At 45.6% G+C, this 26,260-nt stretch overlaps 1 protein-coding gene across 5 annotated transcripts in view; it reads right to left on the bottom strand.

Moving 5' to 3' along the window:
- SLC25A21 (solute carrier family 25 member 21) overlaps window positions 1-26,260 on the bottom strand; it is a 991,659-nt gene that overhangs the window by 470,349 nt on the left and 495,050 nt on the right. For all 5 annotated transcript variants that reach the window (XM_069638415.1, XM_069638416.1, XM_069638417.1 and 2 more), the window contains one exon: window positions 24,033-24,081. In XM_069638415.1, the coding sequence (XP_069494516.1) occupies window positions 24,033-24,081 (49 nt within the window). The remainder of the gene's footprint in view (window positions 1-24,032; window positions 24,082-26,260) is intronic.

Here is a 26,260-nt window from a genome sequence, read left to right as displayed (position 1 = left end):
TGCAACACTGCTCGCAATGATTCACACTAAGCAAATACATATAGAAGATTTCATCAACACAATTGGAAAGCGCCTAGACTTTGAAGCAGAACAGTCCCATACATGGCAACAAAGACTTTTCATGACAGCACGGGATGACAAAGAAGAAAAGATCCAACTTAAAAAAGAACTCATGATCCTACTCAGAAACCAGCAACAACAACCGAACAACCGAACAGCAACCGAACCACAACCGAACTTATTGCCACAATCAACAACTGTACCAAATCCATGCAATGAAATAATAAAACCAACAGGTGAACCCAGAACCATGACTAGCAACGACACTTTCGGAATATTTGGACAAGCAAAGAACACCAATAAAAATCCACCAAAGAAACCCACCAAACAAAGATATAAACAAACAGGTTCACAAGCCTTCCTATGAAATTTGCCAATACCAAAGCTGATCCCAGAAAAAAACAGGCAAAATTCCATCCTCAGGAAAAAACCCTAAAAGCCCTGCAAAGAATCTTACAAGAAAACACAACGGGCCACTACTACCAACTTCAAACAAACAAACAAAAGCGACAGCAAAGACATTAAATAAGGATCAAAGCTTAGATTCGGATGACCTAATTAACTTAACGACATACGAAGATCAACCCTCACAAGGAAACAACAAAACCAACAGACAAGTAAAAGACTCAATCTTGATAGTCATTGACGAATACAAACAAGACCAATCCCTTAGCAATTCGATCTCTTGCGAACAAATCTCAGACAGCTCAACGATTAACCTAACACCTTAAACAATGAGGCAACCTACGATGAAATCTCCTCATCTTTATTTGTCGACACAACAAACAGCAGTACTGGAAACAGCCATTCCCAATCTGAGTCATATCAAGAATTTTGTGATGCACAACGACAAAGAGAAAATCAAGACCTCCCGGAACCAACATTTTTGAACCCTTTCCAGCTTACAGAGAAACACATAGTGCAAATAGAAAATGTCATCACCAGAGCAAACAAACTGGTACTGAACAGAGCAAATATCCTAATCCTCTTCCAAACCATTCCAAACCTTACTCAAATACGCTCCAGAGACATTGACCTTGTGATCTTTGCAGACGAAAACTCTAACGACAGAATATTGCTAAAACTCCATAACAAAACAACTATGGATCAAATATTAAAATCTAAAGATGCTCTAAACAAACTGGGCTTTAGATGTACAACTGGTACTAAAGCGTGCAAAGAAGAGATCACTAAAAAGGAAAACCTTAGAAAAACCTTTACAACGAAAAAACAGACAAAAGAGAGATATTATTATACAAATAAACTTTCTAACACTCCAAAAAATAGAAGTGACCACCATTTCAAACATCAGTATACCCCAGAAGATCGAAATGCCAGACAACAGTACACTCCAGAAGATCACCAAACTAGGCGGCAGGACACCCCTGAAAATACCACATATAACGAAGAGGAACTAGTGACGAGATATAACACTGATCGTCCAATCAGACGTCAATACGGATTAGACGATAGCCTGAATTACCAAGACAATGCAGAACTAAGCAATATTTCATAACCATCAACCAATAGACCAGAAAATTGGACCCTGTGTTCATGGAACACACGGGGAAACTCCCACCTGTTTAACGATCCATTGCCGGAATTCGATTCCTACCAGATCATTTGCTTCCAAGAAACCTGGCTCTCCACTACTCCAAGCTGCGATGGCTTCCTAGCCTTCCTTAATCCAGCTCCAACAAGAACCAAAGGAAGACCCTCATCGGGGCTATTAACGCTAATCAAGATTGATACCACATGGTCTATACTACAGACAACAAATATCAATCCATGGATACAAAACACAGTCGTTAAAATCACGCCAAAGAGCGAGCCAAACTGTGCAAAACTGGAAAGAAATCACGAAAGGATAATAGCAATCATGAACTTATACTGGAACCCAATGGCTAATACCAACGAAGCCTTCTTAGATGGCGTATTCCTTACAATCGACAACCTCATCGAGAAATACACAGGAGTCGAATTTATACTGTGCGGAGATCTAAATCTGCATCTATGGCAAAAAGACGGTCAGCCAATGCCAATCGAAAAACAAACAATCCGCGCAAAAAAATGGACTAAAGAAACCGTCATCCATAACCTACAATTTATAGACCATCCAAAAGACGGAATAGGAAATCTTTTTCCCACTTGGTCTCGAGGCAAATCATCTGCCATAATTGACTACATATACCTTTCCAACAAACTAAAAGAAGCAGTAGAAACAACTAATATAATTGCAACAACGAAAAGTGACCACAATCAACTGGTCGTACATAGACAAGACATCCTGCGTCAACATGAGCCCAAGCGTCCTATTCCGCTCAAAGTCTGTGCAGCCGGAAAAAAACTTTGCATAACCCAAAAAGCCACTCTACAACTCACAAACAAATTTATTCAAAAAACTCTGCCAGACTATCAAAAAATAAACTATCAATGGCTATTCCAAACTCATTACAGAATAGCTAAACAGAAAACTCTACAGATTCACCAGCATCGCTACAACAAGGAGCTTGCTGATAGAAAAAGAACAATGAGAAACACAGTCCGCCAACTGTCAAAAAACAAAGATAAGGACTCAATTGTCAAAATAAAAGCGGCCAAACAAAGATACAGGAACTGGATAAAAAATCATAAGATGATGCTATTACAATCAGACGCAGAAGCAATCCTGGAAACATATAAAAAACACAATCTTCGAGATCTATGGAACTTCTTGAACAATAATGCTGCTCAACAACAAAAACTAACAGGAAATGTGGCGGAACATCAATGGATTGCCCACTACACAGAAATATACAAAGCCCGATCTGACGGCGAAAGTAATCCACAACCACAGTACGTCAAATGGCGAGTAATTTGCAGTCACCAAGATATTTTCGAAATTATTCAAAAACTCAATATATCATGTGCCCCAGGTCCTGACGGGACATCAAATGCAATGCTAAAGGAAAATCTGCATGCATGGGCTAACCTCATGGAAAACATCTTAACACTCATAAACAAGCTCAATCAGGAACCTAAGTCATGGAAAACGGCAACCATTGTTCCCATCCACAAGCAAGGTCCAACGATGACCCGACCAACTTCCGCCCAATAGCATTACTGGACCCACTGGGAAAGTTGCTCGCTTCGATCCTCCTGAAAAAACTGAATCTATGGGCAATCCAAACAAAGCGCTTCGCTACAAGACAAACTGGCTTCACCCCAAATGTGGGGACTAACATCAACCTACTTTTACTAAACTTAATAAAACACAAAGCCATTAACAGCAAAACAAAAATGTACGTGGCGTTCATAGATCTCCATATGGCCTTTGATGGGATCTCTCGACAAAAACTTTGGACCAAACTTGAAAAATGGGAATGCCCAAATGACATACTGGCCCCGATTAAACAACTCTACACAAATACCTCCATTACAATAAGACTCACAAGAAAAGGTCACACATCATCTAAAATAAATGCTGCAAATGGACTAAAACAAGGATGCCCCTTGGCTGCAACACTGTACAATCTCTATACTGCAGATATTGAGACTCATCTCCAACCTGACGCGCTGAATCCTCCGAAGATTAACTCAACTCCGGTGAAAATAATGACATATGCGGATGATATAATTCTACTGGAAAAGACACCATCAGGGTTACAACACAGTCTCAATCAACTAAGCTCTTACATGCTTCTTGATGAACTCACTATTAACACAAAAAAAACAAAATCATGCAACTGACAAGACTGCCAAACACCAATGGGAAACAACTGAAAATTTACCTCAATAGCAAACAGCTGGAAGAAGTAACAACTTTTAAATACTTAGGTATCTTTATAAATCAATCCAAATGTGAAAAGGAGTGGATGACGAAATTGGAACAACGAACTCAATCTTTAGCGAGACAAGGATGTTTGATACAGCGTAAATTTGGGAAGTACTCTCTCAAACCAATAACTTCATTTTACAAACAAAAAGTTATCCCGACTATAGTCAATGGAACAGAGGCAATGGTACATGCACAGATCATACCTGGACAAAACTAGAGGCCCTTTTCTGGCGTAAGATCTTGCAACCTCCATCTACCTTTCCTATGCCCAGAATTAGGCATGAAATAGCCTTACAATCCATCAACTCAATAGTTTTATGGAAACAACCAGATCTGTATCGAAAGCTTCTCACTGATGAAAAAACACCAGCAATCGAAATCCTGAGGCTCCATGAAGGAGCAATGAACAACACAATCCTTATGAAGTGTAAAGCCAACCTAGAACAACTAATGCAATCAGAAGAGATTTCACATGAAATGCTTACGCTCCGCCCCCAGCATGCAAAAAAGAAAATAATGGAAAACGACTGGATAAAAACACTTGAAGAAAAAAAAATACTCCCTCAATCTACAATGCGTGACAGACCTCAGATCCATCAACGAACTACCGGCATATCTGACCATCTTCCCTGATACTAAAATTCGCGCAATATACCTGAGGCTCAGAATGAACATAATTCCAACCCCCTACTACTTAGCAAAAACCAGACAAATCGCGCCATCGAACAATTTTTGCCAGTTTTGCTCAGACACCGAAAAACCTGAAACACTTTTTCACCTAGTAATGGTATGTAAGGACTTATCTGAGCAAAGAACAAGATTTGGCAGCTATTACAAGATACAGGAACAAATAATGGAGACTGAGGAAAGATGGACGGAGTTACTCAATGACAGATCGCAAAAACTTATCCTGACAATATGTCATTTTCTTCAAGAAATTCTCAACCTGGCTGAACCTTTTATGAGTTAAAAAACTTTCTTTATTTTTAATTTGGCCGAGAAATGAAAAGTTTAAAAATTAAAATACATTTAAAAAAAAAAAACAATATTTTTTCCTTATTGATCTTTTCTTTTTAACCCATAACACTCCTACCCTTTGCCCCCTCCTCAAAAATGGCCAATCATTTCTTTTCTTTTATGACAATTACCTTGAATTTCTGAATGTTTGAATGTTCTTTTATGACATGTTAATGATTCTCATATTTGGTTAATATGGGGAAATAATGTTATGTGTTTAAATATTGAAAAATATAATTTTCTTGTTACTCTAACAGCCCTGATTTGAAAAAGATGAGCAGGTTATCGAAACACATGTAATCACATAGGGCACAAGAAAACCTTGAAATAAACCACAAAGTGGAGTTTTTTCTGAACACTGAAAAGGGGGTCACTTGTCATCCTTTTCGGTAATATGTGAGCGCATGGGACTAAGTCTATTTAGCAACCCAATAAGTTTCATTTTCATAAACAGAGTTGAGGAACCAAGTACTCCGTTGCTACTTTCCCATGCGACCCTGAAAAACTAAATAAGAAATATAGCTATGGGCGCTGAGGTCCAGCATAGGATAACCCCAACCCAATTAGTTCCTCAAAAGATATACTGAATTGGGCCAGGTTGGCAACAATTGGAATGGGCCAGGTTGGCAACAATTCCCCCCGCCTGATTTGTCTGCACAGCAGAAACACGAGTGGCATATTTAATGAACAGGAAAACGCAACCTATTTCCTGGGAAGAAAAAGATGGAAATAAAGTGTGTCTCATTCACAGGGGACTTGAATGCCTCCCACAGGCAACCTGGGCATCTCACACAGGCAACCTGAGCATCCCACATAGTGAACCCGGGCCTCCCACAGAGGTAACCCGGGCCTCCCACAGAGGTAACCCAGGCCTCCCACAGAGGGAACCCGGCCTCCCACAGAGGGAACCCGGCCTCCCACAGAGGGAACGCGTGCTCCTCACACAGAGGGAACACAAGCACCTCACACAGGGAACACAAGCACCGGACACAGGGAACACAAGCACCGGACACAGGGAACACAAGCACCGGACACAGGGAACACAAGCACCTCACACAGGGAACACGAGCACCTCACACAGGGAACACGAGCACCTCACACAGGGAACACGAGCACCTCACACAGGGAACATGAGCACCTCACACAGGGAACAGGAGCATCTCACACAGGGAACACAAGCACCTCACACAGGGAATAAGTGTACCTCACACAGGGAACACGAGCACCTCACACAGGGAACACGAGCACCTCACACAGGGAACATGAGCACCTCACACAGGGAATAAGTGTACCTCACACAGGGAACCAGAGTACCTCACAGAGGGAACACAAGCACCTCACACAGGGAACACAAGCACCGGACACAGGGAACACAAGCACCGGACACAGGGAACACAAGCACCGGACACAGGGAACACAAGCACCGGACACAGGGAACACAAGCACCGGACACAGGGAACACGAGCACCTCACACAGGGAACACGAGCACCTCACACAGGGAACACGAGCACCTCACACAGGGAACACGAGCATCTCACACAGGGAACACAAGCACCTCACACAGGGAATAAGTGTACCTCACACAGGGAACACGAGCACCTCACACAGGGAACACGAGCACCTCACACAGGGAACACGAGCACCTCACACAGGGAACATGAGCACCTCACACAGGGAATAAGTGTACCTCACACAGGGAACAAGAGTACCTCACACAGGGAACACAAGCACCTCACACAGGGAATAAGTGTACCTCACACAGGGAACACAAGCACCTCACACAGGGAACACGAGCACCTCACACAGGGAACACAAGCTCTTAACACAGTACTAAGTGCCTCAGTCAAGCTACATGAAAACATAAAAGATGAAGTTAAAGCGAATACATTGATCTTGTGCAAATTAAATGTAAAAATTGAAATTGTATCAGATTTAATGCTGAAACAACACACAAAAGAGCTTAAAAGATGATCAAGAAACAGGCGGACACAGATGGCGTACCACCAGGAAAAATGATCAATATTGATATAACTAAGACGAATGCGTATCCGAAAGAAATGGCCGATAATCCACCTGCTAATATCAACGAGACACTACAGGTGGAAAATCAAATTGGAATTTAAAGGACTGGCGGAGGAAAAAGGATGTCAAAAAAGGCACGAAAAAAAAAATCTAAGAATGGGAGGAAAAATCAGTTGCGCATAGACTCAAGAAAATATCTTACAAATGTCATAGTAGACGATTCGGCTACTAGTCTAGACTCCTCATCGGTAGAATTAGGGGAACAAAACACCAGTGGCCAAATGACAGCTCATAGTGCAAAGCAAAGGCATAATGGGAAACATCTCACGATAGATCTGACAGAAGAGAAAAAACGTAGACTAAGCAGCAGCCAAGAAGTAAGATAACAAATCTGTGCCATATGGCGTTCCAAACAACACCTGGGAAAGAGGGCGGGACAAAAATGGTGGATTAAAGGATACTTATGAGGGATGTAAAGGCCACTCGTATCCGACAAGTATGTGTAACAAGGTGGGGTACCCAGAAGAGATAGCTAAGGCGACACCCTCACAGTGGCCCCTTACAGCCATTGAAAAAAGAAAGAGGAGATTGGACGATGGGAGGCGTGTTAAAAAACCGGGTAAAGGGAGCGCCACGACTACTAAGGTGGTGAAAGCTTCGATAAACCCAAGAAGTAATGAACACAGGCCTAACATCAGGGAGATATCAGCAGGGACCTCAAACAAGCAAACAACAAAAACAACAAAAAAATGAACCAACTGTCCAAATAAGAGCTAAGGATACAATGGGGGGAGATCGGGAAAGGCTGATGGAACGGTTTAAACTAAAACATCCTATGTCTAAGGCGCCAGAGAAAATAAAGCTCTAATATTAGGAAAAACAATAACTCAACCTAAAAAGCAGACAAGGATGGGACAGAAAGTGAATTAGAGCTACTCAGATTATGCAACTCATACCCAATATTAATGTAGACATAATATTGAATCGCAGTAATGTCCTGAAAATGTTCCAAGTATGCCCCTATCTAAAAAGAATCTCAACAGACAATATTACGTTCATAAGGTTCCCACTTGAAAAAAGGACAGATCTAGTACAGATCCAACTAAAATCAGGTTTTATAAGGAAAATAATATTGGAAGAAATAGAAGCCCTATTAGAGCCGGGCTGTATGGTTCATCAGGAAAGAAAGGAATACAAAGAATACTTGAGAAAGAAAGAACAGGGGGGCAATAGCGAGAGGGTTAAAGAAGTAGGGGAGCTATTGCACATCAAGCTCCTGAAAGATAAACTACAAAGTCTGTCTAGACAGGACTTTGAGAGAAGTTAGGCAGAAGCATTAGATTAACTGAAAAAGAATTTGATGAAGGAAATGCACGAAGAAGAACTCTGACAGACTAACCATTAAGGATAGTTGTCTGGAATACGAGGGGATATAACAGTTTTCTGAATCAAGAAAAGCAGAATGGTATGTTCTCGAAGGGGGACATTATCATTCTACGAGAGACTTGGTTAACAAATTACAGCTGGAGAGATAGATATCCAATCAGGCAGCAATTGGCAACTAAAACTGGCGAAGACGACCTTCAGGAGGCCTGCTGTGTGGTGTCAGAAGCTCCAAATTTGAATCCCTAAAGATGATCTCAAAGTCCGTTCCTGGAATCCTGGCTCTGACAGATAACTATAAAATGGGCAAAGATAACCATATGAAGATCTTAATTATTAATGTTTACTGGAATGAGCGGCAGGTGGGAATAAATGAATGTATAAAACACATGGAACACTGTTTGTTGGACTGGAGAATCAGCGGGGAACGGCATGTAATAATGGGAGATGATTTCAATACAAAAGGGATAGGAGTGGTGGAGGGGGTGGAAAAGGGGTATGGTAGTCAAAATGGGATGAAATGGACCGAGTTGTTGAGTGAATGGGAACTGTTAGTTGCAAATGGAAATGTGCGGGAGATCTATAAAAAAAAAAGGGCCACATGAAAAAAAGCCACACAAACATCCAATATTGACTATTTAATATTGTCCAGACTAATTGTCTGGCAGTGCAATAGGTGCGAGATTGTTAATAGTCAATGAAGCGACCATAACACACTAGAAGCTACATTTAGTCTATATGCCAAATCACAGCAATCGAGGGAAATGCTACAGGGACTTGTCATTTCTAGTGGTGGCAATAGATTAACATTTTGTTAGCCACAATGGTGCAAATTCAACAAATAAATTGGAGACGTGGGCCAACAGTGGGCATGTAGACTGTATGCTAGAAAGGTGTACGTATGAATCCTTCAATGACTTCATATGGGAAGGTGAAAAGGGAAAAACCAACGCAAAGAGCCACCAAATGCATGCTCATGCATTCAAAGAAGAAATGTGCAACAGGAAGAAAGAACACAAGGCAGAATTAGCAGCACTGTGGCAGGAAGTACATGAGAAAAAGAAGTGCGCCTTAATAAGAACCTCTACACATCTGATACGGAACCAGAAACAACGAATGATCCAGCAGGAGAGTGAACACATGCGGCCAGCGCTCATACAAAGGAATACAAGGAACCAGACACGATAGACATGATAGATCAAACTTTACTGCAAAGCAATTCAGTAGGGGAATCGGAATGGTGAACCCAGTGGGCTGGTATGTGGGATGAATTAGAGAGAGAACGCAAGGGGGTAAACACAAATGGCCCATGGAGTTCGATCAACTGGAAGTCAGGAACTTGATTATAAAATCTTCAAATTCTAATGCAGCAGGACCGAACTGACTCACAAACACCATACTTAAGTCAAACGTGGATCTTTGGTCCTTGATCCTGATGCACTTGTTCAGGGACATCTTAAGAGCAGGCGCCACACCGAGCTCCTGGAAAGAATTCATGGTTGGTCCAATCTTTAAAAAGGGCAACCGCTCTGATGCTAATAACTATCGGCCAATAGCTTTATTTGACTGTGATAGTAAAATCTTCGCCGCTCTAATACTACAAGGGTTGGAAACTTGGATTAAAGAAAATAACACGACCGAAAAAACCCAACGTGGTTTAGAAAGGTGCAGTCAACAACCCTCAATGGTATGATACTCTCCGTCATAAAAAATGGAACGGGAATCGCAGTGAAGGCACTGCCAGATCAAATGTTTGTGGCTCTAATAGATTTCTCCAAGGCTTTTGATTAGGTGAATAGGGACCTCCTGTGGAGAAAGCTAAAAAAATGGGGCATCCCAGCACCACTACTGGTTATCTCGGAGTATATGCATGAAGGGACATCAGTGAGGGTGCAAATGGACAGTGGGTGATCACTGGCTAGTAGTTTCCCGACGTCAAAGGGACTCCGCCAGCGATGTGTATTCGCACCACGCCTATACAACCTATATATGCTGGACCTCGATGGAGCACTGGGGAAGCATCTCCGATTAGACCAAAGGTGGGCAGGATCCCGATTAGTTGGCTGTCCTATGCTGATGATATAGCCCTTATGGATGGCTCTCCCATAGGACTACAGAGACTGACAGCACTGACTGAATATACAAAGGCCGATGATGTAATCATTCATCAGGAAAAAAAGCCACGTCATTATGTCTGGAAACACTAGAAGGAAACTCATGAGGCATAAATGGGTGATGGAGGGAACACCCATCGAGAACAAGGAGGCGGTGACCTACTTGGGATTCAATTTCAATAGGCTCTCAAGTTGATCGCCCGTCATTGAATGTATTGAAAAGAAAATAGACCAGTTGGCTGCTCAGATGAGAACGTTAGAACGGAAAATGTGTAAATTCACAGTTAGACCCTTCATTTGCTTCTATGTTGGGAAAGTGATACCAAAAATAAGGTATGGAATGGAAATAGATTGGGCAGCGTATAGTATTCCATGGGAGAGATTGGAGGGTAGACTCTGGAAAAATGTGTTTTGCGACTGCCCCCCTCCCTCCCAATGGCCTCATTATGATTTGAACTGGGCCTCCTGTCACTGGAATACTGGTTTAATTGGCGGGTCGTAACCATGGCGAGGAATATCCTGGCTCCTACGAGAAACTCCCTATATGAAAACGTATTGAACTCTCAGACGACAGGAAGATCTCCATTCCTGAATAAGATTCTAAGTCTGGCGGAGAGACTTCTGAATGGAATAAACAACGATTGATCAAAGTTAATGGGCAACCCACTAAATGTAAAGAAGAGGCTTAGCAACATGAATTGGATTAACACCATTTCACATACAAGAGAATATAAATTGCATTCCACCTTTTCAATAATTGATAAACTTCTCGGTAATCTGCCAAATTACCGTGATCAATTTCCATGATCCATTACAAGAACACACTTCTTAAGACTCAGACTAAACGTCCTACAAACCGGGGAAGTTATCCAAGCACTAAAAAAGGAAAAGAGGAGGGTGATGATATCCGTCAACGGTGCATGCCTGATGGAAAACCAGAAACCCTCCGACATATACTGGTGGACTGCGCAATGTTGGCATTAACGAGAGCAAAACATTTGGGGAGCTTCTTCTGTTTGGTAAATGACTCCAAGGATTCGAATGATCTGTGGAATCGTATGTCTGCGGGTGTTGAAACCCTTGTAACATATGCAATTGGGAACATGTTGGATGAATTGGGTGTACTTCTAAAATTGGATTCGGCATGATATACTGAAATTACACTTGCTGATAATCTTAAGAAATGTTGATTATTTATAATATATTAAAACATTTTTTTAAGGGTATGCGTTGTATTCTGTGTTGAATCTTGATTTTTAATTGGGTTTCATTTCGGCATTTCAAATGAAGAACTGTAAATGTGTGTAAGATCAAAACTTGATCAATTTCACAATTAAAAAAAACAAATAAGGAGGTTTCAGCGGGAGCATGTAGTGTGAAGAGTTGAATGAACGACCCATTTACTGTGTGAGGGGTGACCAGCCGCTTGGGCCTAAGGTGGTCCGGCCACTCCCCAATGTTTTTCCCAGAGGGTGGAAGAAGTGAGATCCTGGAGGCTTGCTCTTCCCTCAGACCTGGCATACTGCCACCTTCCATGGAAAACCCACTCACATACAATCTGGAAAGAGTTTGCAGGTAGTTGCAGACCCACCCCTCTGGCATGCAGTAACTATCAAACCAGTAAGAAGCTTGCCATTGCTTACAAGGACAACGTGGGATCCCACAGAAACCCGCAGAATTGAGACCTCAAACGCCTGCAATTCCAAAATGGCACAGAGATAAACCCTGGGCCCCTTCAGAGAATCTAATTGCAAGCAATGACCTCCTGGGGGTAATAAGGCCTTTGAACATGCAAAAGGGAATCAAACAGTCACATGGCCAAGCAAAACCCGCTCTGAGAGAGAACCAATCCCAAGGCAGGTTGTATAATCAGTCAGTACCTCAGACGTATCAAAGGACTGGACAATGGCCAGAGCTGGGCAAACACTTGAATGACGCAGTCGTGCAGAACCAGACTCCCTGAATACACATGTACTCCACCATCTGGGGAAATATGTTTTGTTGAGGCTAATACAGTGGAAACTGCCAGACCCAGGGCAGAAGCTCAACCAACAGGGTAGCTGGTGGGAGGCCAGGGCTGGACTGGGAGCCAAAAGAGGTCCTGGAAATAATGTTCATAGTGGCGCAATATTACACATTTTCAGCAAGCCCAACCCTTTTCCTATGAGAACATTTGGAAATAAAATAGGTTACCAAATAAGAGGGTCAGGGTGCAGAGGCCTACCGGGAAATCTCCAGAGTTCCCTAAAGGCCTGTCCACCCTTGGTGGGATCATGGTCTGAGATATCTAACAAGAACTACCCCTGGCAGGAGGGTGCGAATACTGGTTTCCTGAAAAGAACCCGCAACAGGGGTGCACACCCATTGTGCTGCAACCCAGGTTGTGGTGTAACCTAGCCAACTGGATGCTGTGAACCAGACCATGGAGAGATACAGCCAGGTGAATGCCAAGAACCCGGGTGTGGAGAAACCGAACCAAGGGACTGTTGAGAAACACAAGGTCTGGGAAAGACCTGAAGGGACTGTTGAGAAACACAAGGTCTGGGAAAGACATGAAGGGACTTTTGAGAAACACAAGGTCTGGGAAAGTCCTGAAGGGAGAGTTGAGGAACACAAGGTCTGGGAAAGGCCTGAAGTGAATGCTGAGAACCCGGGCATGGAGAAACCGAACCAAGTGAATGTTGAGGAACACAAGGTCTGGGAAAGACCTGAAGGGAGAGTTGAGAAACACAAGGTCTGGGAAAGACCTGAAGGGAGAGTTTAGAAACACAACGTCTGGGAAAGGCCTGAAGTGAATGCTGAGAACCCGGGCATGGAGAAACTGAACCAAGTGAATGTTGAGAAACACAAGGTCTGGGAAAGACCTGAAGTGAATGTTGAGAAACACAAGGTCTGGGAAAGACCTGAAGGGAGAGTTGAGAAACACAAGGTCTGGGAAAGACCTGAAGGGAGAGTTTAGAAACACAACGTCTGGGAAAGGCCTGAAGTGAATGCTGAGAACCCGGGCATGGAGAAACTGAACCAAGTGAATGTTGAGAAACACAAGGTCTGGGAAAGACCTGAAGTGAATGTTGAGAAACACACGGTCTGGCAAAGATCTGCAATAGAATATTATCAGGCTGAAGTAAAAACCCAAAGAGAATATGTAGAGCCTGAAACCTGGGAAAAATCTGGGGATAGTGTGAAAGCAGAACGACTTAAAAGTTGCCCAGACTGCAGCGTAATCCTTGAAGATCGTGCTGGAGAGATGTCTTTTTTTGGTAGTGAACCCACGGGGGTCCTTTAGGATGAGGTAACAGTATCTGAGATGGACGGGGATGCAGATCCTATTCATACATCAATACTCAGACCGACTCAGGAAGTTGGCAAACATTAACTGTTTTAATAACAAGTCTTTAAAACAGGGAGTACAATGGACATCAACGGACGCCGCACAGCTCACTCAACGAGTTCTCGAAAACATTTCATAAAAAACACAACTTTATACTAAAAATGTGTCTGTCAGAAGTGACGTCATACTATGTGGCAAAATAAGAAAACCTACTAGGGGAGATGATAGGCTCTACGGGAACATCTAACTATACTTTCTACAGGGTATGGGGTTGTGATTGGGTCTCTAAGGTCAGGTGGACAACTAAGCCCACCCCAAGTGCAAGTCATCTTCCGTGTCATGAAAATACACAACGTACTATTGGCTACTCAAACTATAGGGCTCCTTACTACGTGGCCCTCTAAGATTGGTTGGCACGCTTGTACCCTTCTGGAATATTCTACTTGCTAGCAGCATGCAAGCTGATACCCCAGGTGCTGGGGGGGTTGGCCTGGTCATGCCTCCCCACCCAATTAGCCCAACATCCATCATCACTCCTGCGGTCTGCCCTTCAATTAATGCATTTGAACTCGGCCTTGTGAAGGCTCACTGTGCTTGAGAATAAAAGGGAGTGAAGGCATGGCCTTATCTTCTAGTCTCGGTGTAGCGTGCCCCAAAGTCTATTTTCATCTGACCGTGTGACTGGAGACCACGTTTTGAGCTCCTTCGTTGCATTTAATACTATTAAATGAAGAAACCTTGGCACTTCTAGTGTTTTTCCATTACACCTCACACAGCTCGGCTTGCTTCTCACGTTCATGTATCTTCTTGAGTAGGTAACCAGGCTCTTAGTGGCCCGACTCTTGACACTGGGCCAGGCAAGCCTTCTGAAATCTTCCTTCACTGTCAGCTATTCTATTCTGTGGTGCCACACTTACACCTCTTTCATTCACGGGGGCCAAGTTAGCTAAAATGCGTCGTGGAACATCCAGATTCTATACATTACTATATATATTGGCGGCACCGCCTGAAGTCTATTCACTACATAGCCAGCCTTAGGATTACTTTGTCTACTTGCGTTACTGCATCAGTACATTTGTAAAATGGTTTCGCATTTTCTTCAGTGCTTCTTTGCACATGCAATCTTCATTTCGCTCCCGAAAAGTTGCTAAATTTGCTACTTCGTCATCAGATTCTATGAGGTTTATTCACTTTCTGCATTGACATCTCTTCTGTGTGCGTCATGTGACGTCACCACTCTTCTCTTTCATTCATTTTCACACTTCTTACGGAATTTCCTTCAGAAGACCGTCATTTCTCTGCGGATACATATAGGGTTTTCTCAATGGATACCTTGTTTCAAGGACTCTTCATGGTATAGATACCATTACTGGCTGTGCGCATGTTGCAATTTCCGGTTGCCAACATATAGGCAGAATGGGAGCGGGACTCCCGGTAGAGGTACTTGGCTCCATCTCTACAGCGGCGTGCTAGGTGAGGGCTGGACACTTGAAAGTAGGATTTCTGAACTCTTTAGGTGGTGTGAAATACCTGACAGTATCGGTGGAGATGCGAGGGACGATCACCTTGGTGGAGGGTCCTTGGGGATTGGGGAGAGGATATCTGCATGTGATACATGGAATCCCCCTTTTCCCTGCGAAACCCAACTTCACCCCCACCCCCGCCTTTATAGGCTGTTGCAAACCATCTCCCCTCATTCAGACCATTATTGTACTGGGACGAGGAAGAGGTGACTAAGAGTAAAAGGAGACCAGCAGGAGAGAAGCCACGCTGAGCATTGTGGGCCTGAGGGAAGAATCATGTGTGGAAGGACTCGGCTGAGGTGGGTCCTGCAGAAGAGACAGGGTGCCATCAAGTACCCCCAAGAAACTGTGGAGCCGAGGCCAGGCTGCGAGAGGAACACAGAGGTGGGAGCCTCATTGGTCAGCAGTCAGCATCAGGAGCTGCAGGCACAGAAAAGATCCACAAGTTGTAAGTCACCCGCGGCCCACAGAGAGAAGGCGAAGTGCGAGCAGAGCTTGCGATACGAAGAAACCGCGTGGGCGGAGCAGAAACCGAGAAAGCAGCCGCCCGGAGGAGACATGGGTGACAGGTGAGTGAAAAGCAGAAAGCAGTTGAACTGGGGCGCTCCTAGGGGCTGAAAAGTACATGTGGAATTAATGAAAGATTATGCGCACGATGCAGTGAACCTAAAGCAACGGGTTGTGAGGAATAATATGGACAAGACGAACTGTGAATAACAGATTAAAAGATCCAAATCATTGAAAACCAAACTAAAGGAAAGCTTTTGACTCCGCTATGAGCAGGTGATATTGTTGTGTGAAGCTTACGTACAGGATATCAAAACCAAAGAACAAATTATATGAAATGCAGTGAAAAGCAAGTATGGAATAAAGCTGAAAAGTATGAAGGCAAAGGTGTTGAGGATGAGAGAACCACAAATTGACCTGTGTGGCAAACACATTGTGGCAAAGCCAAGAAGCTGACAAGGAAAGGCCAAGCAAGTGTGAACCAGCACACAGGCACAGATGCAGAAGAACCTGTGTGTGCAATAAAGCCTGGGGTTCCTGGTTGCGTGACCTGTAATGGGTGGACCGTGTGGTCCGATAACTGCGCCTAGACCGGGAAACCCTATTTGTGAAAACCAGAGAACTATACAGAGAGCAAAGTCAAGTGGATGAAAGAGATTGCTGAAGTGAAGCAGAAGAAAGCAATATGTATGAACAGTGTTGCCGTCTTGAGGATGGGAGCCTCGAGACCCTTTTGGAACTGTGTTGTCTTCTTGGGGAAAGGAACCCCAAGACTTTGAGGAACTGTCTTGAACTAGAGAAACCAGGAGCTGGAAAGGAAAGCAGGAGCTGGAAGAAGCTCAGAACTTTCTTTTGAACACCATTTCTTTTGTGGTTGACATCTCTACACATTTTTTAGCCTTAGTTGTGAGGGCAAGTGTAGGTTTTGGACACAGACAGACTTTCATGTTGAACTTCCTGACTTGGACTTTCCTTAGTTTCTTTAGGAAAATCCCACCTTAGCATTGGGCAAGTTGGGCCTTCAACCATCCTGACATATAAGTAAATAAAACATTTTTATTTGGACTTTGAATCTGTTGTCTGTGTCGTCCTTCATGATGCCTTCACAGTGGCCAAACTTTGGAACTTGGGTTACAGTTCAGGGCCGCCAGGAGGCCTAGGACTCGCAGAGTAGAGTTGGAACATTCTCCTAGCTACATCTTTGAGTTTTTGGTTTGTAGTTTAGGGTGTCCCCTGGAAGCACAAGGACTCCTAAGAATAGGTTACAGCTCATGCAATGTGGATGCTAACCCTTGAAGGTGTTGGACTGTTTTGCCATAGGAACATCCTATTTACTTAAAGTCGTTCCTTTGGTGCTTAGTCCAACCGCTTCCCTGTGTCATCACTGATGGCCTCAAGAACACACCAACTCATGGAGACGGTTTCAGGGTTTTTATTAGAATGCTGCAATATGATCTCACTAAGGGCCGCCCCTCCCACTCATCACCAGGGTTCCATGTGATATTCTCCAATACTAAAGGCTGCAGACAAAAATAAAATGTTTTTTTTTAGCCGATTTGGTGCTGCCTTTATTATTCGCAAAATATCTCTTTTCAGCCGTCCCTGCCCTCAACTCTAAAATAGTGGGGGGCGGTTCAACTCCAAACCCCCTCTTTAATCCTGTGCTCTCTCCCCGCCCTAACAATCCCTATGGAACCCCCTACATCACAATATACACAATCACACACACCTTCTCCCCAGCCCCCTCCACATTACCCCACAACATATACATAGACATGCAAACAGACAAACACTAAGCCCACCACCAACTTCTGTCTTCCCCTGCCTGCCCCGGTCATTCCTGTCGGCCCTTGCGTGCACTCATGTGCAATAGGGGCATGACAGGTAGATTTCGAAAGACCGCTCTGAGCAGTCTCAGAGCGGTTTTTCTAAATCGTTTTTTTAACAGTAAAAATAAACAGTGATTTTCACTCTATACGTCTCCGGTGGGACTTTCCTTCCCTACACTAGTCATCCCAAAATCGCACAGTGTTAGAGATCGGTAACCCCTACTATCTAAAGATCTGGCCATCTAAAGTGAAGGGCCTAAAGACAATTCCACCCCCCCACCCCCCACTTATATCCCTCACTCCGTCAGGGGCCAATCTAGGAGGATCCTAGAATAAGTATATTATCAGGAAGTGGTGCCTTCCAATCACCAAGGCCTCACTTGATGTTTGTTTCTCACCCTCACCTGTTCCTTGCCCTGCTCCCCTTGCCTTCCTTCTACTCTCCTCTCTTCTGTTCCACTCTCTACTACTTCTCTCCCCTGCTCTCTATGTTACTCTCAACTCCCGTCTCTACTACACTCCAGTCCGGTCTAAAACTCTCTCTCCCTTCTCCAATACTCTCCTCTCCCTTTTACTACTCTCATATGCCACCCTACTACTCATCTCCCCTCTCTACTACTACTCTCCCTTGCACTTCCCTAGTCTCGGGAGGATAGCTCAGGGGCACCATGCTCGCCTTGGAAGCAAGATGACACGGAGCAACACAGGTTCGATCCCCGGGTCCGCGCTTAGAAACCTCTGGGTATTAAGTGCGTTATAAATAACCTATCAGATCATATCACTTATATTACTCTCCACTCCCCCTCTACACCTCTCCGTTTCCCCACTACACCTCACCATTCTACTACTCTCCCCATCTATTCCTCTCCTCTCTACACTTCTCCACATGCTCTCTCCTCCACTGCCCAATCTACTCCTCTCCACTAACCCCTTACCTACTCGGCACTCCCCTCTCTCCATTCCCCTCTCTGGTATTACTCTCAATTACCCCTAATATTACGCTGAACATTAGTAACTCCTCTCTACATCTACTCCTCCCCACTCCGGCATCTACTCCTCCCCACTCCGGCATCTACTCCTCCTCACTCCCCCAATCTACTGATCCCCACTACATACCTCTCCTACTCAGCACTCCCCTCTCTCCCTCTGACTCTCCACTACCTTCTGTGCTATCACTCTCACTTTGCCCCTAATATTATGTTGAACATGAGTAACTCCTCTCCGCATCTGCTCTTCTCCACTCCCCCATCTACTTCTCTCCATCCCCCAGCTACTCCTCTCCACTAGCCCTTCTGCGTCTCAGTACTCCCCTCTCTCCCTCCTACTCTCCACTCCCCTCTCGGTTATCACTCACTTACCCTTAACATTATGCTGAACATTAGTAACTCCCTGCACTCACACCCCTGTACCACTTTCCGTCACCACCCAATTCCTCACCTTGCACACGCGGTCTGCAATCTTACTCCATGCTCTACTGCTTTGCCCTCTTCTGCCTGGTCTCTTTGTCCACCGTCTCCTCCCTTGACTTCACTCGAAGAACCCATACTAACCCATCTTTCCTGTGTCCCTTCATCCCCCCCCCCCCCTTGCACGCCCATTGGCATTCTGCGCAGTTGCCTCCCCCCCCCCTCCCCCTAGGCGAGGCGGGTTACAGCAGTGGGAAAACAAGGCGCCTCTTAAGCCATCCCCTTGGCGAACTTGGGTCTGCCGTTATCGCTCAATGGTGGCACGCTGAGCGATATGCCATGCATAGCACACACATCACTCCCAATGAGCCGGTGAAAGTTGCAGCGGCAATTATCTTAGGTCTACGGAAGCTGCAGTAGGTGGTGGTGGTGGCAGCAGTGGGCAGCGACCTGCCGCCTTGATGTGACACAAGTGTGCTGGAAGAAAGGTGGGCCCTAGCACTTTTTGTTTTTCAAATTAAGCACAAACGCACACATATGTCATGTGCACAACAAAGCTGAAAGTACAGTTACATCCCCAGTTACCGTTGGGGTGGGAACTGCAGAGGACAGTGGAATCCATTAAACCAGAAGCACCAGAGCATTGAGCTAAATGCACTTAATCCACGAGCCTCAGTCCTTAGGGTCCAGGGAAGGAAAGACCTGGGGCCCAGGGTAGGCTGGTGCCATACTGCAACAGTCTGACATGAAGGCAGCCATGGCAGCATCTGTGCAGCGCAAGGCGTCATTGGGGTGAAAGCTTGGCAAGCATACTGTGATGAATCCGATGATGTCATTGCTTCTTTCCCAGTGGTGGCCTTCCCCCATGTGGCCTGGGGTTGGCAGCCACTACCTGATCCTGACCCTGGGCGGGGGTGGGGGGGCCATATGAGGGAGGGTCAGATGTGGGGAGACAACCTCTGGGGAAGTGTCATGGCATCATCAGATGGGACATGGTGTCCCCCTTTTTCTTCTAAGGATATCCCTCCCACACCCAATGCCTTCATGGCATATTGTTACACCTCCCCTCATCCACCTAGGGAAAGTGTTGAAAGCCTTTTCACAGATCATCAAAGCCAAGAGCACAAGCTGTGCTCTAGTTGTTACGAGTGCTTAGCTACAGCAGGGACATTTCAACAGCTGAGGCAGCTAAGGAGAGCTGCTGGTGGGAGAAGACTGCATCTCTCGGAAGCAACCGAATGAGTGAGGGCCTAGGAGGTGTTCAGTGGAGCCAACCAGCTCATCAAGAAGGACACGCTGCAAAGACGCCAGACGCCGAGAGAAGACTTCTGGGCGTTTGCAGGCATTAGGAGGCAGCCTCCACCTTACCGGAGCTGAGGAAGATGCCGGAGAGCCCAGCATGAACCGCAGAGAGCACAGAAGCCGAGAAACAGAAGCGCCAAGTAGGACGCTGAACACTCGCTTCCGGCTTACTGCAGGAGCAATGAACTATGCCAGGAAGAACCAGTGAGTCCACAAAAGGGAAACGAGGACACCGGGGTGTATTGGCAGACACACCAAACACCATTTAGGAATATGACAGACCTTGAAAGAAAACGTGAAAGTAAGCATTGTTATAAAAGGGGAAAGGTAACCACTATAAAAGACTTAAAGCAGTTGAAGTGTATGCAACACACATGTGAAAGAAGTCCTAGCAGAATAGTATACCAGACAGATACAATACCAGAAAAAAGCTAATGTAAGAGACTATCAATATTGGAAATGTGCGCAGAACCCACATAAGAAAGTCCTGGCAGGAGAGTACACCAGGCAAATACAAGTGCAAAAATGTTCACAACAGAAAGTCCCTGGTGGCAGAATACCAGGGGGATGCTAGTTGTGATCATGTGTCTTTATAAGAAAGACCTGACAGGAAAGCATATCATCCATGAAGCTGAACAAAGTGTAAAAAGAAATGGACTCAAGCATTAGGGAAAGGCAGAAGAAATGTATTAAAGGAGAAAAGAAACCTGTCAGGGGGTGCACCAGGTATCCTAACACGGCAAAGTCTAAGAGTCAAGTTGTTTTGTGCACCAGTCATATTGAAGCTCAAGAGACTGATAATCCAGAAAGGAAACCAGAGTGAAGAGACATCCAGGGGAAGGAATACACCCTCTGCAGCAAGGAACTCTATCTTTTGGAATCTTTTGTGTTGGGGCAACACATTTTCTTTTTGAACACTGATTCATCACTCAAGGCCAAAGACATTTTCCCTTTTCACTTTAGAGTTGTTTTGTTAGAATGTGAGGGTTAGAATAGAACTTTGGACACAGGAGGTTGTTTTGGACATTCTGACCAAAGACAGACCCTTCCTTTTGATTTCAGGTAGGGAAACACTTCTAGGGCAGGGACAGCGAGGCATTTCCCAATCCCCTTTTATTTAAAAAAAAAAAGGTATTTGACCAAAACTATGAACCCCTTGTGTCCGAGTTTTATTCCTGACTTCTCACAATACCAAGGCTAAAAGATGCCCAGCGACTGGGCACAATGGCTCAAGCTAGTGGTGGCACAGCAGTGGCTTTGCGCATAGCTCGGAACTGCTCCAAACTAAAGCTATGCCACCGAAGTCTACCAGGATCTGTCAGAGCATCCCCTCTGCCGAAACTTGCCAGATATCTGGGAGAAAGCACAGGGTACTGCTTGCTCCATATTGCGGATCCCGTACACCCCCACTCCCCCAAAACACCCGGACCTCTAAGTCCCTTTCAAGAACACTCCATTCCACCCACAAATGCATTGGCATAATAAAGAAGACTTTCAATCCTTCAACAATGGCTCACCCGCTCAGGGTGCAGGGCACCTTGGGGTGCAAACATTCAGCCCAGCTGTTCCATTTACTGTTGTAAGGTGCACACTGTCAAATGATGCACCTACTGGGCAGGGGTTTGTAACCTGCTGCTCTCCAGATGTTTTTGACTACCACTCTGGCAAATCCTCACTATTGACTATGATGGTACAGGCTGATGGGAACTGCAGTACAAAACATCTGGAGAATCAAAGGTTGCAGATACCTAGCTTAAGGAAGACATGGGGCGATTGTCTGAATGTATAGACCGTGGACACAAGGGTTGTCACAGGGCAGCAGAGGGTCTCCCTATTCCACAGCAGACACATGCAAAGGGAACCAGAGCATCTCCTTGGCAGGGAACAGCAAGCGGCTCATGCTTCCGGACCATTCATACAGGAGAGCAAAGCATCCGATTGTCTTGGAGCAATAAGTGTCTCACAGTGTCTCGCAGTGTCCCACAGTGTCTCACGGCATCCCATAGTGTCTCACAGTGTCTTGTCCTCCCCAAAGCCTCATTTTAAATCATGCAGTGAATGGCACTGCGTGCTGCCCATGCTCCATGCAGGAGAACTGCCACTGTCTCCACCTGTGTCCTATTTTGATCTAAACCGAGAGTTGTGAACCCTGGCGAAAGGGAGTCGTTTAATGGCAGCCGCCATTACTATTTTTAGTTTTGGCTATTAGGTGGCGCTGCCTGGGAAGGGCAGAAAGGAGAGCAATAGGATGTGAGGAGGGGCACAGCTTGTAGGTGTTTGGCTTTTTAGTCACTAATTGACCGTCCACTACCTGCCCCAATTAACCCAAAATACACCACTGAGCTTTTAAAGGAACACTAATGTTCATTCTAATCACTCTTCTGAGAGTTAGTGGCTTCTTTGCAGCTGTAAAACAGCCCCTGGTTTAAAAAACAACTGTCTTAAGCAAGTGTGCCTTCAGCCACTTGATTTATGAACGACACAAAGGTCCCTGCATATGTTCGCTGCAAGGAATTGTCAAAGCACAGGCATTTGCCAGCCCCATTTTCCAGCTGTTCTGTCTTATGGTCGGGTATGATGACCATTGTGGCAGTGGCTGGAAAATGACTAGTCCAATATTTTCTGGGGCTTGGGTCCAAAATACCTTCAACTCTCCCTCCGCAGATACCTCCCCTCTCGAGCTCTTTGTTCACTCCCTCAGGGTCAGTCACTTCTCAAAGAAATGAGCTGGGGCTAGATCTCTGTCTTCGGCTGGGGCCTCCCTCTGGAACAGCCTCCCTGCCACTCTACAACTTGAGGAGAACCATCTCCAGTTCCGGAAGCACCTCAAGACCTTCCTCTTTTCTTCTGCCTTCGCTCCCCCTCTCCCCTGCTGATCTGCTCTCTCTCGACACCGTGCACCTGGACACCCTCTGTCCTCCGGGCCCAGATACCTGCTCGCCCTGCCACCTGCCTGCACTGCCTCCGGGCCAGCCCTTGACCTGGGGTCTGTAACTGTACCCCTAGAGTCTCTCCCCCTTTTTTCTTCCTGCACTTATCAGACATACCCTGTCTGCTGCCTTAAAGCCAGCACTACCACTGTTTACTGCCTTTATTATTTATTTATTGTTATTTATCTGTTTCTCCTCTGCTTCGCACTTTCCACCTCTCCCCCTTCCATGCACTTTCCCCCTCCCCCTCTCCCATGCACTTGCGCGTTCTCAATGTCACTGGGCATATAAAGATCGCTGTTTTGTTCTCCCCTGCCCCCCTGCCTTGCCTTGTCGCGCTCTGAAACACAATATCAATATCAATGCCTACACAAAAGCCAAAACTGCTGGCTTTGCAGCCATGGACATGCGCAGGTAGCCAGGGTGTCCCATTGCCTTAGAGCAGGCAGAGGCAGGCAAAGGCCAGAGACACCCAATGGCAACGGGGACGTCTCATTCTGACGGAGCAGAGACAGGCAGGGGGAACCACCAGGTGCTCCGACTCTCCTCAGCAGACAAAGTCGCTCTCGTGTAGGCACTGGGGGCTGAGCCCTCCCCATCTGCCTCCTGCCCCGGCCGTCAGGCCGTCACTCAGCGCAGCAGCAGTTGGGGAGGAATGCGGTTATGGGGGTATAGGGGGGGTGGGGGGAGAGAGCTGCAGACCCAGGGCAAGCTCTGGCACCGCTCCCCTGACAGCTCTCGGCCTGGGCCGGGGCCAAGATCAACACAACCTGCCTCGGCAAAGCCTTACCTGGTCTTCACGACGTCCAGCGGGTGCATCATGCAGATTTCAACAAGACCTGTGGGGCGAGAGAGAAATGGAGGGTCAATATTTGCTCAATTCCTCGGTGCCCCATGAGTGGGGACGCAAGTAGACGCATTCACGCGCATAGAAGCACTGCAGGTGTGCGTATAGCGCCAACTAGCAGAGAAGCGGGTGCTGTCACCCCAAAAGAACGCATCCACTAGTCACAGCCACAACACTGTCCCACAGGAGAAACTATTGGGGGCAGGGAAGAGAAAAGGTGGGACGCACACACGAGGGGTACAGTGGTGACAGACCCACCATCATAAAACAGCCAAGTGTGAAAAGAAGCTGCTTAGCTGGCTTCTAATTGCTAGAACGTGGACAGTGTTCCAGAGTTAATAACGTAGTCCAGCTCTGTGGGCTAATGCACCGGCTGCAGAGTTCTATATGATTGTTACTGCACTCTGATACGGCGATCAGTAAAGGCTGTGGTGACATTGGAAGCTCAGTGGTCGCGCTTTGGACTAGCAACTGGTCATTTTAGACAATAAACGTAGGACCCCCCAACAGAAATATTCAAAAGTTCTCTTTGAGGAGAAAGAGAGGTACCCTTTTAGGCCCGTGCACTGGGTGGCCCAACACAATCACGCCTGGGTTACATCACATTACATGACTGTTACAAATTGAAATCTATAGGGGCTACCATTTTAGGCAAGTACCACCTCTGGAAACCTTGTGGCCGTCAGCTCATGGAAGCTCAATGGTGTGCACGTGTGTGCGCACACACCTTCTGTCACTGCATAAGTACACATAGTTTGGTCCCTTTGGACCTCTTCACAAGTGTGGGAATTGTGCACACACTAAACAAGAAAGACAATACTGTAGTTATTCTAACTACTTTGATACCTTGCACATCCTGAAGAAGGCAGAATAGGCGAACATAAGGGCCGAAACACTGCCAACACTTCCATAAAAGGATCTCTTGACAAGGCCATGATCGGAGAGACTTTTGGATTTAACCCTGAATACATATGTAAAACACTGCCACTTAGTCACAAACAAAATATATATTGAACACACACAGCTCTCTCTTTGCGAGCGCTGCTTTACACATTCTTATCACATACTTTGGATGTTTCCTATGGTGTGAACACAAAGGTGTTAATGAAGGATAACTTGCCATAAGCACCCACTTTCCACATGTTTTGCCATAGGTGCAGGACAGCATAAGGCCCCATTCTGCATCCCTTCCATTCTGATGTGAACACTGAAGGACACACCTGCACGTTACAGTGGGCGCTCCTGGGGGTGAAGAGGGGGGGCACACTCAGCTTTTCCTCCTTCGCCAGACACACATAGCAAGCACCCTTCAGGTACAGCAGGTGTCAGCAAAAAGAGTCTCTCCAATTATTTTGGAATACAACCACCATGATCTCTCCAAGTTGAATATGCTGGCTAGGGCTGATGGGAGTTGTAGCCCAAGACATCTGAAGAGGCAACTAATGCAGACCCTGAGTTAGGAGATAATTCCTCCTGTCAGGCCGTGGAGACTCTTCACTTGATAGAGTGCGCATGCACTAATTGCCTCATTATAACTGCTCTAATTGGTAAACCCAGTTATTTCGTCCACTGTGTACCACTTCTGACATTTTGTTCAAAAGAATGAAGAATAGGGGTCAGCCATTGTAGCACGACTACAAAGTACTCCACATCCACCACACTCGAAAAACTCATCCAACCTGGCTGCAGCCCCGCTTGTGAGGTCATGTACATGAAACAATGAGGCTGCAAGACAGGAAGCATTCTATGATGGGGCAGAGGGAACTCCACAACAGCAACTACATACAATGGAAAGACATGATCAGAGGTGGTCCGGAACAGGTCCAAGGATAGAAATAAGAGACAGCCAGGAGCAGGTCCACAAACAAAGATCAAAGGTGGTACGGATTACGGCCCAGAGTAGCAATAAGAGACAGCCAGGAGCAGGTGTACGAACAGAGATCAAAAGGTGGTACAGATTACGGCCCAGAGTAGCAATAAGAGACAGCCAGGAGCAGGTCCACAAACAAAGATCAGAGGTGGTATGGATCAGGGCACAGAGTAGCAATAAGAGCCAGCCAGGAGCAGGTCCACGAACAAAGATCAAAGGTGGTACGGATTACGGCCCAGAGTAGCAATACGAGACAGCCAGGAGCAGGTGTACGAACAGAGATCAAAGGTGGTACAGATTA

This window comes from Ambystoma mexicanum, chromosome 14 (genome assembly GCF_040938575.1).
Source record: "Ambystoma mexicanum isolate Mex_15411 chromosome 14, UKY_AmexF1_1, whole genome shotgun sequence".
In the NCBI taxonomy this organism is placed as follows: domain Eukaryota; kingdom Metazoa; phylum Chordata; class Amphibia; order Caudata; family Ambystomatidae; genus Ambystoma; species Ambystoma mexicanum.
The sequence above is the reverse complement of the archived record's forward strand: the minus strand, read 5'-3'. Positions and strand labels throughout refer to the sequence as shown.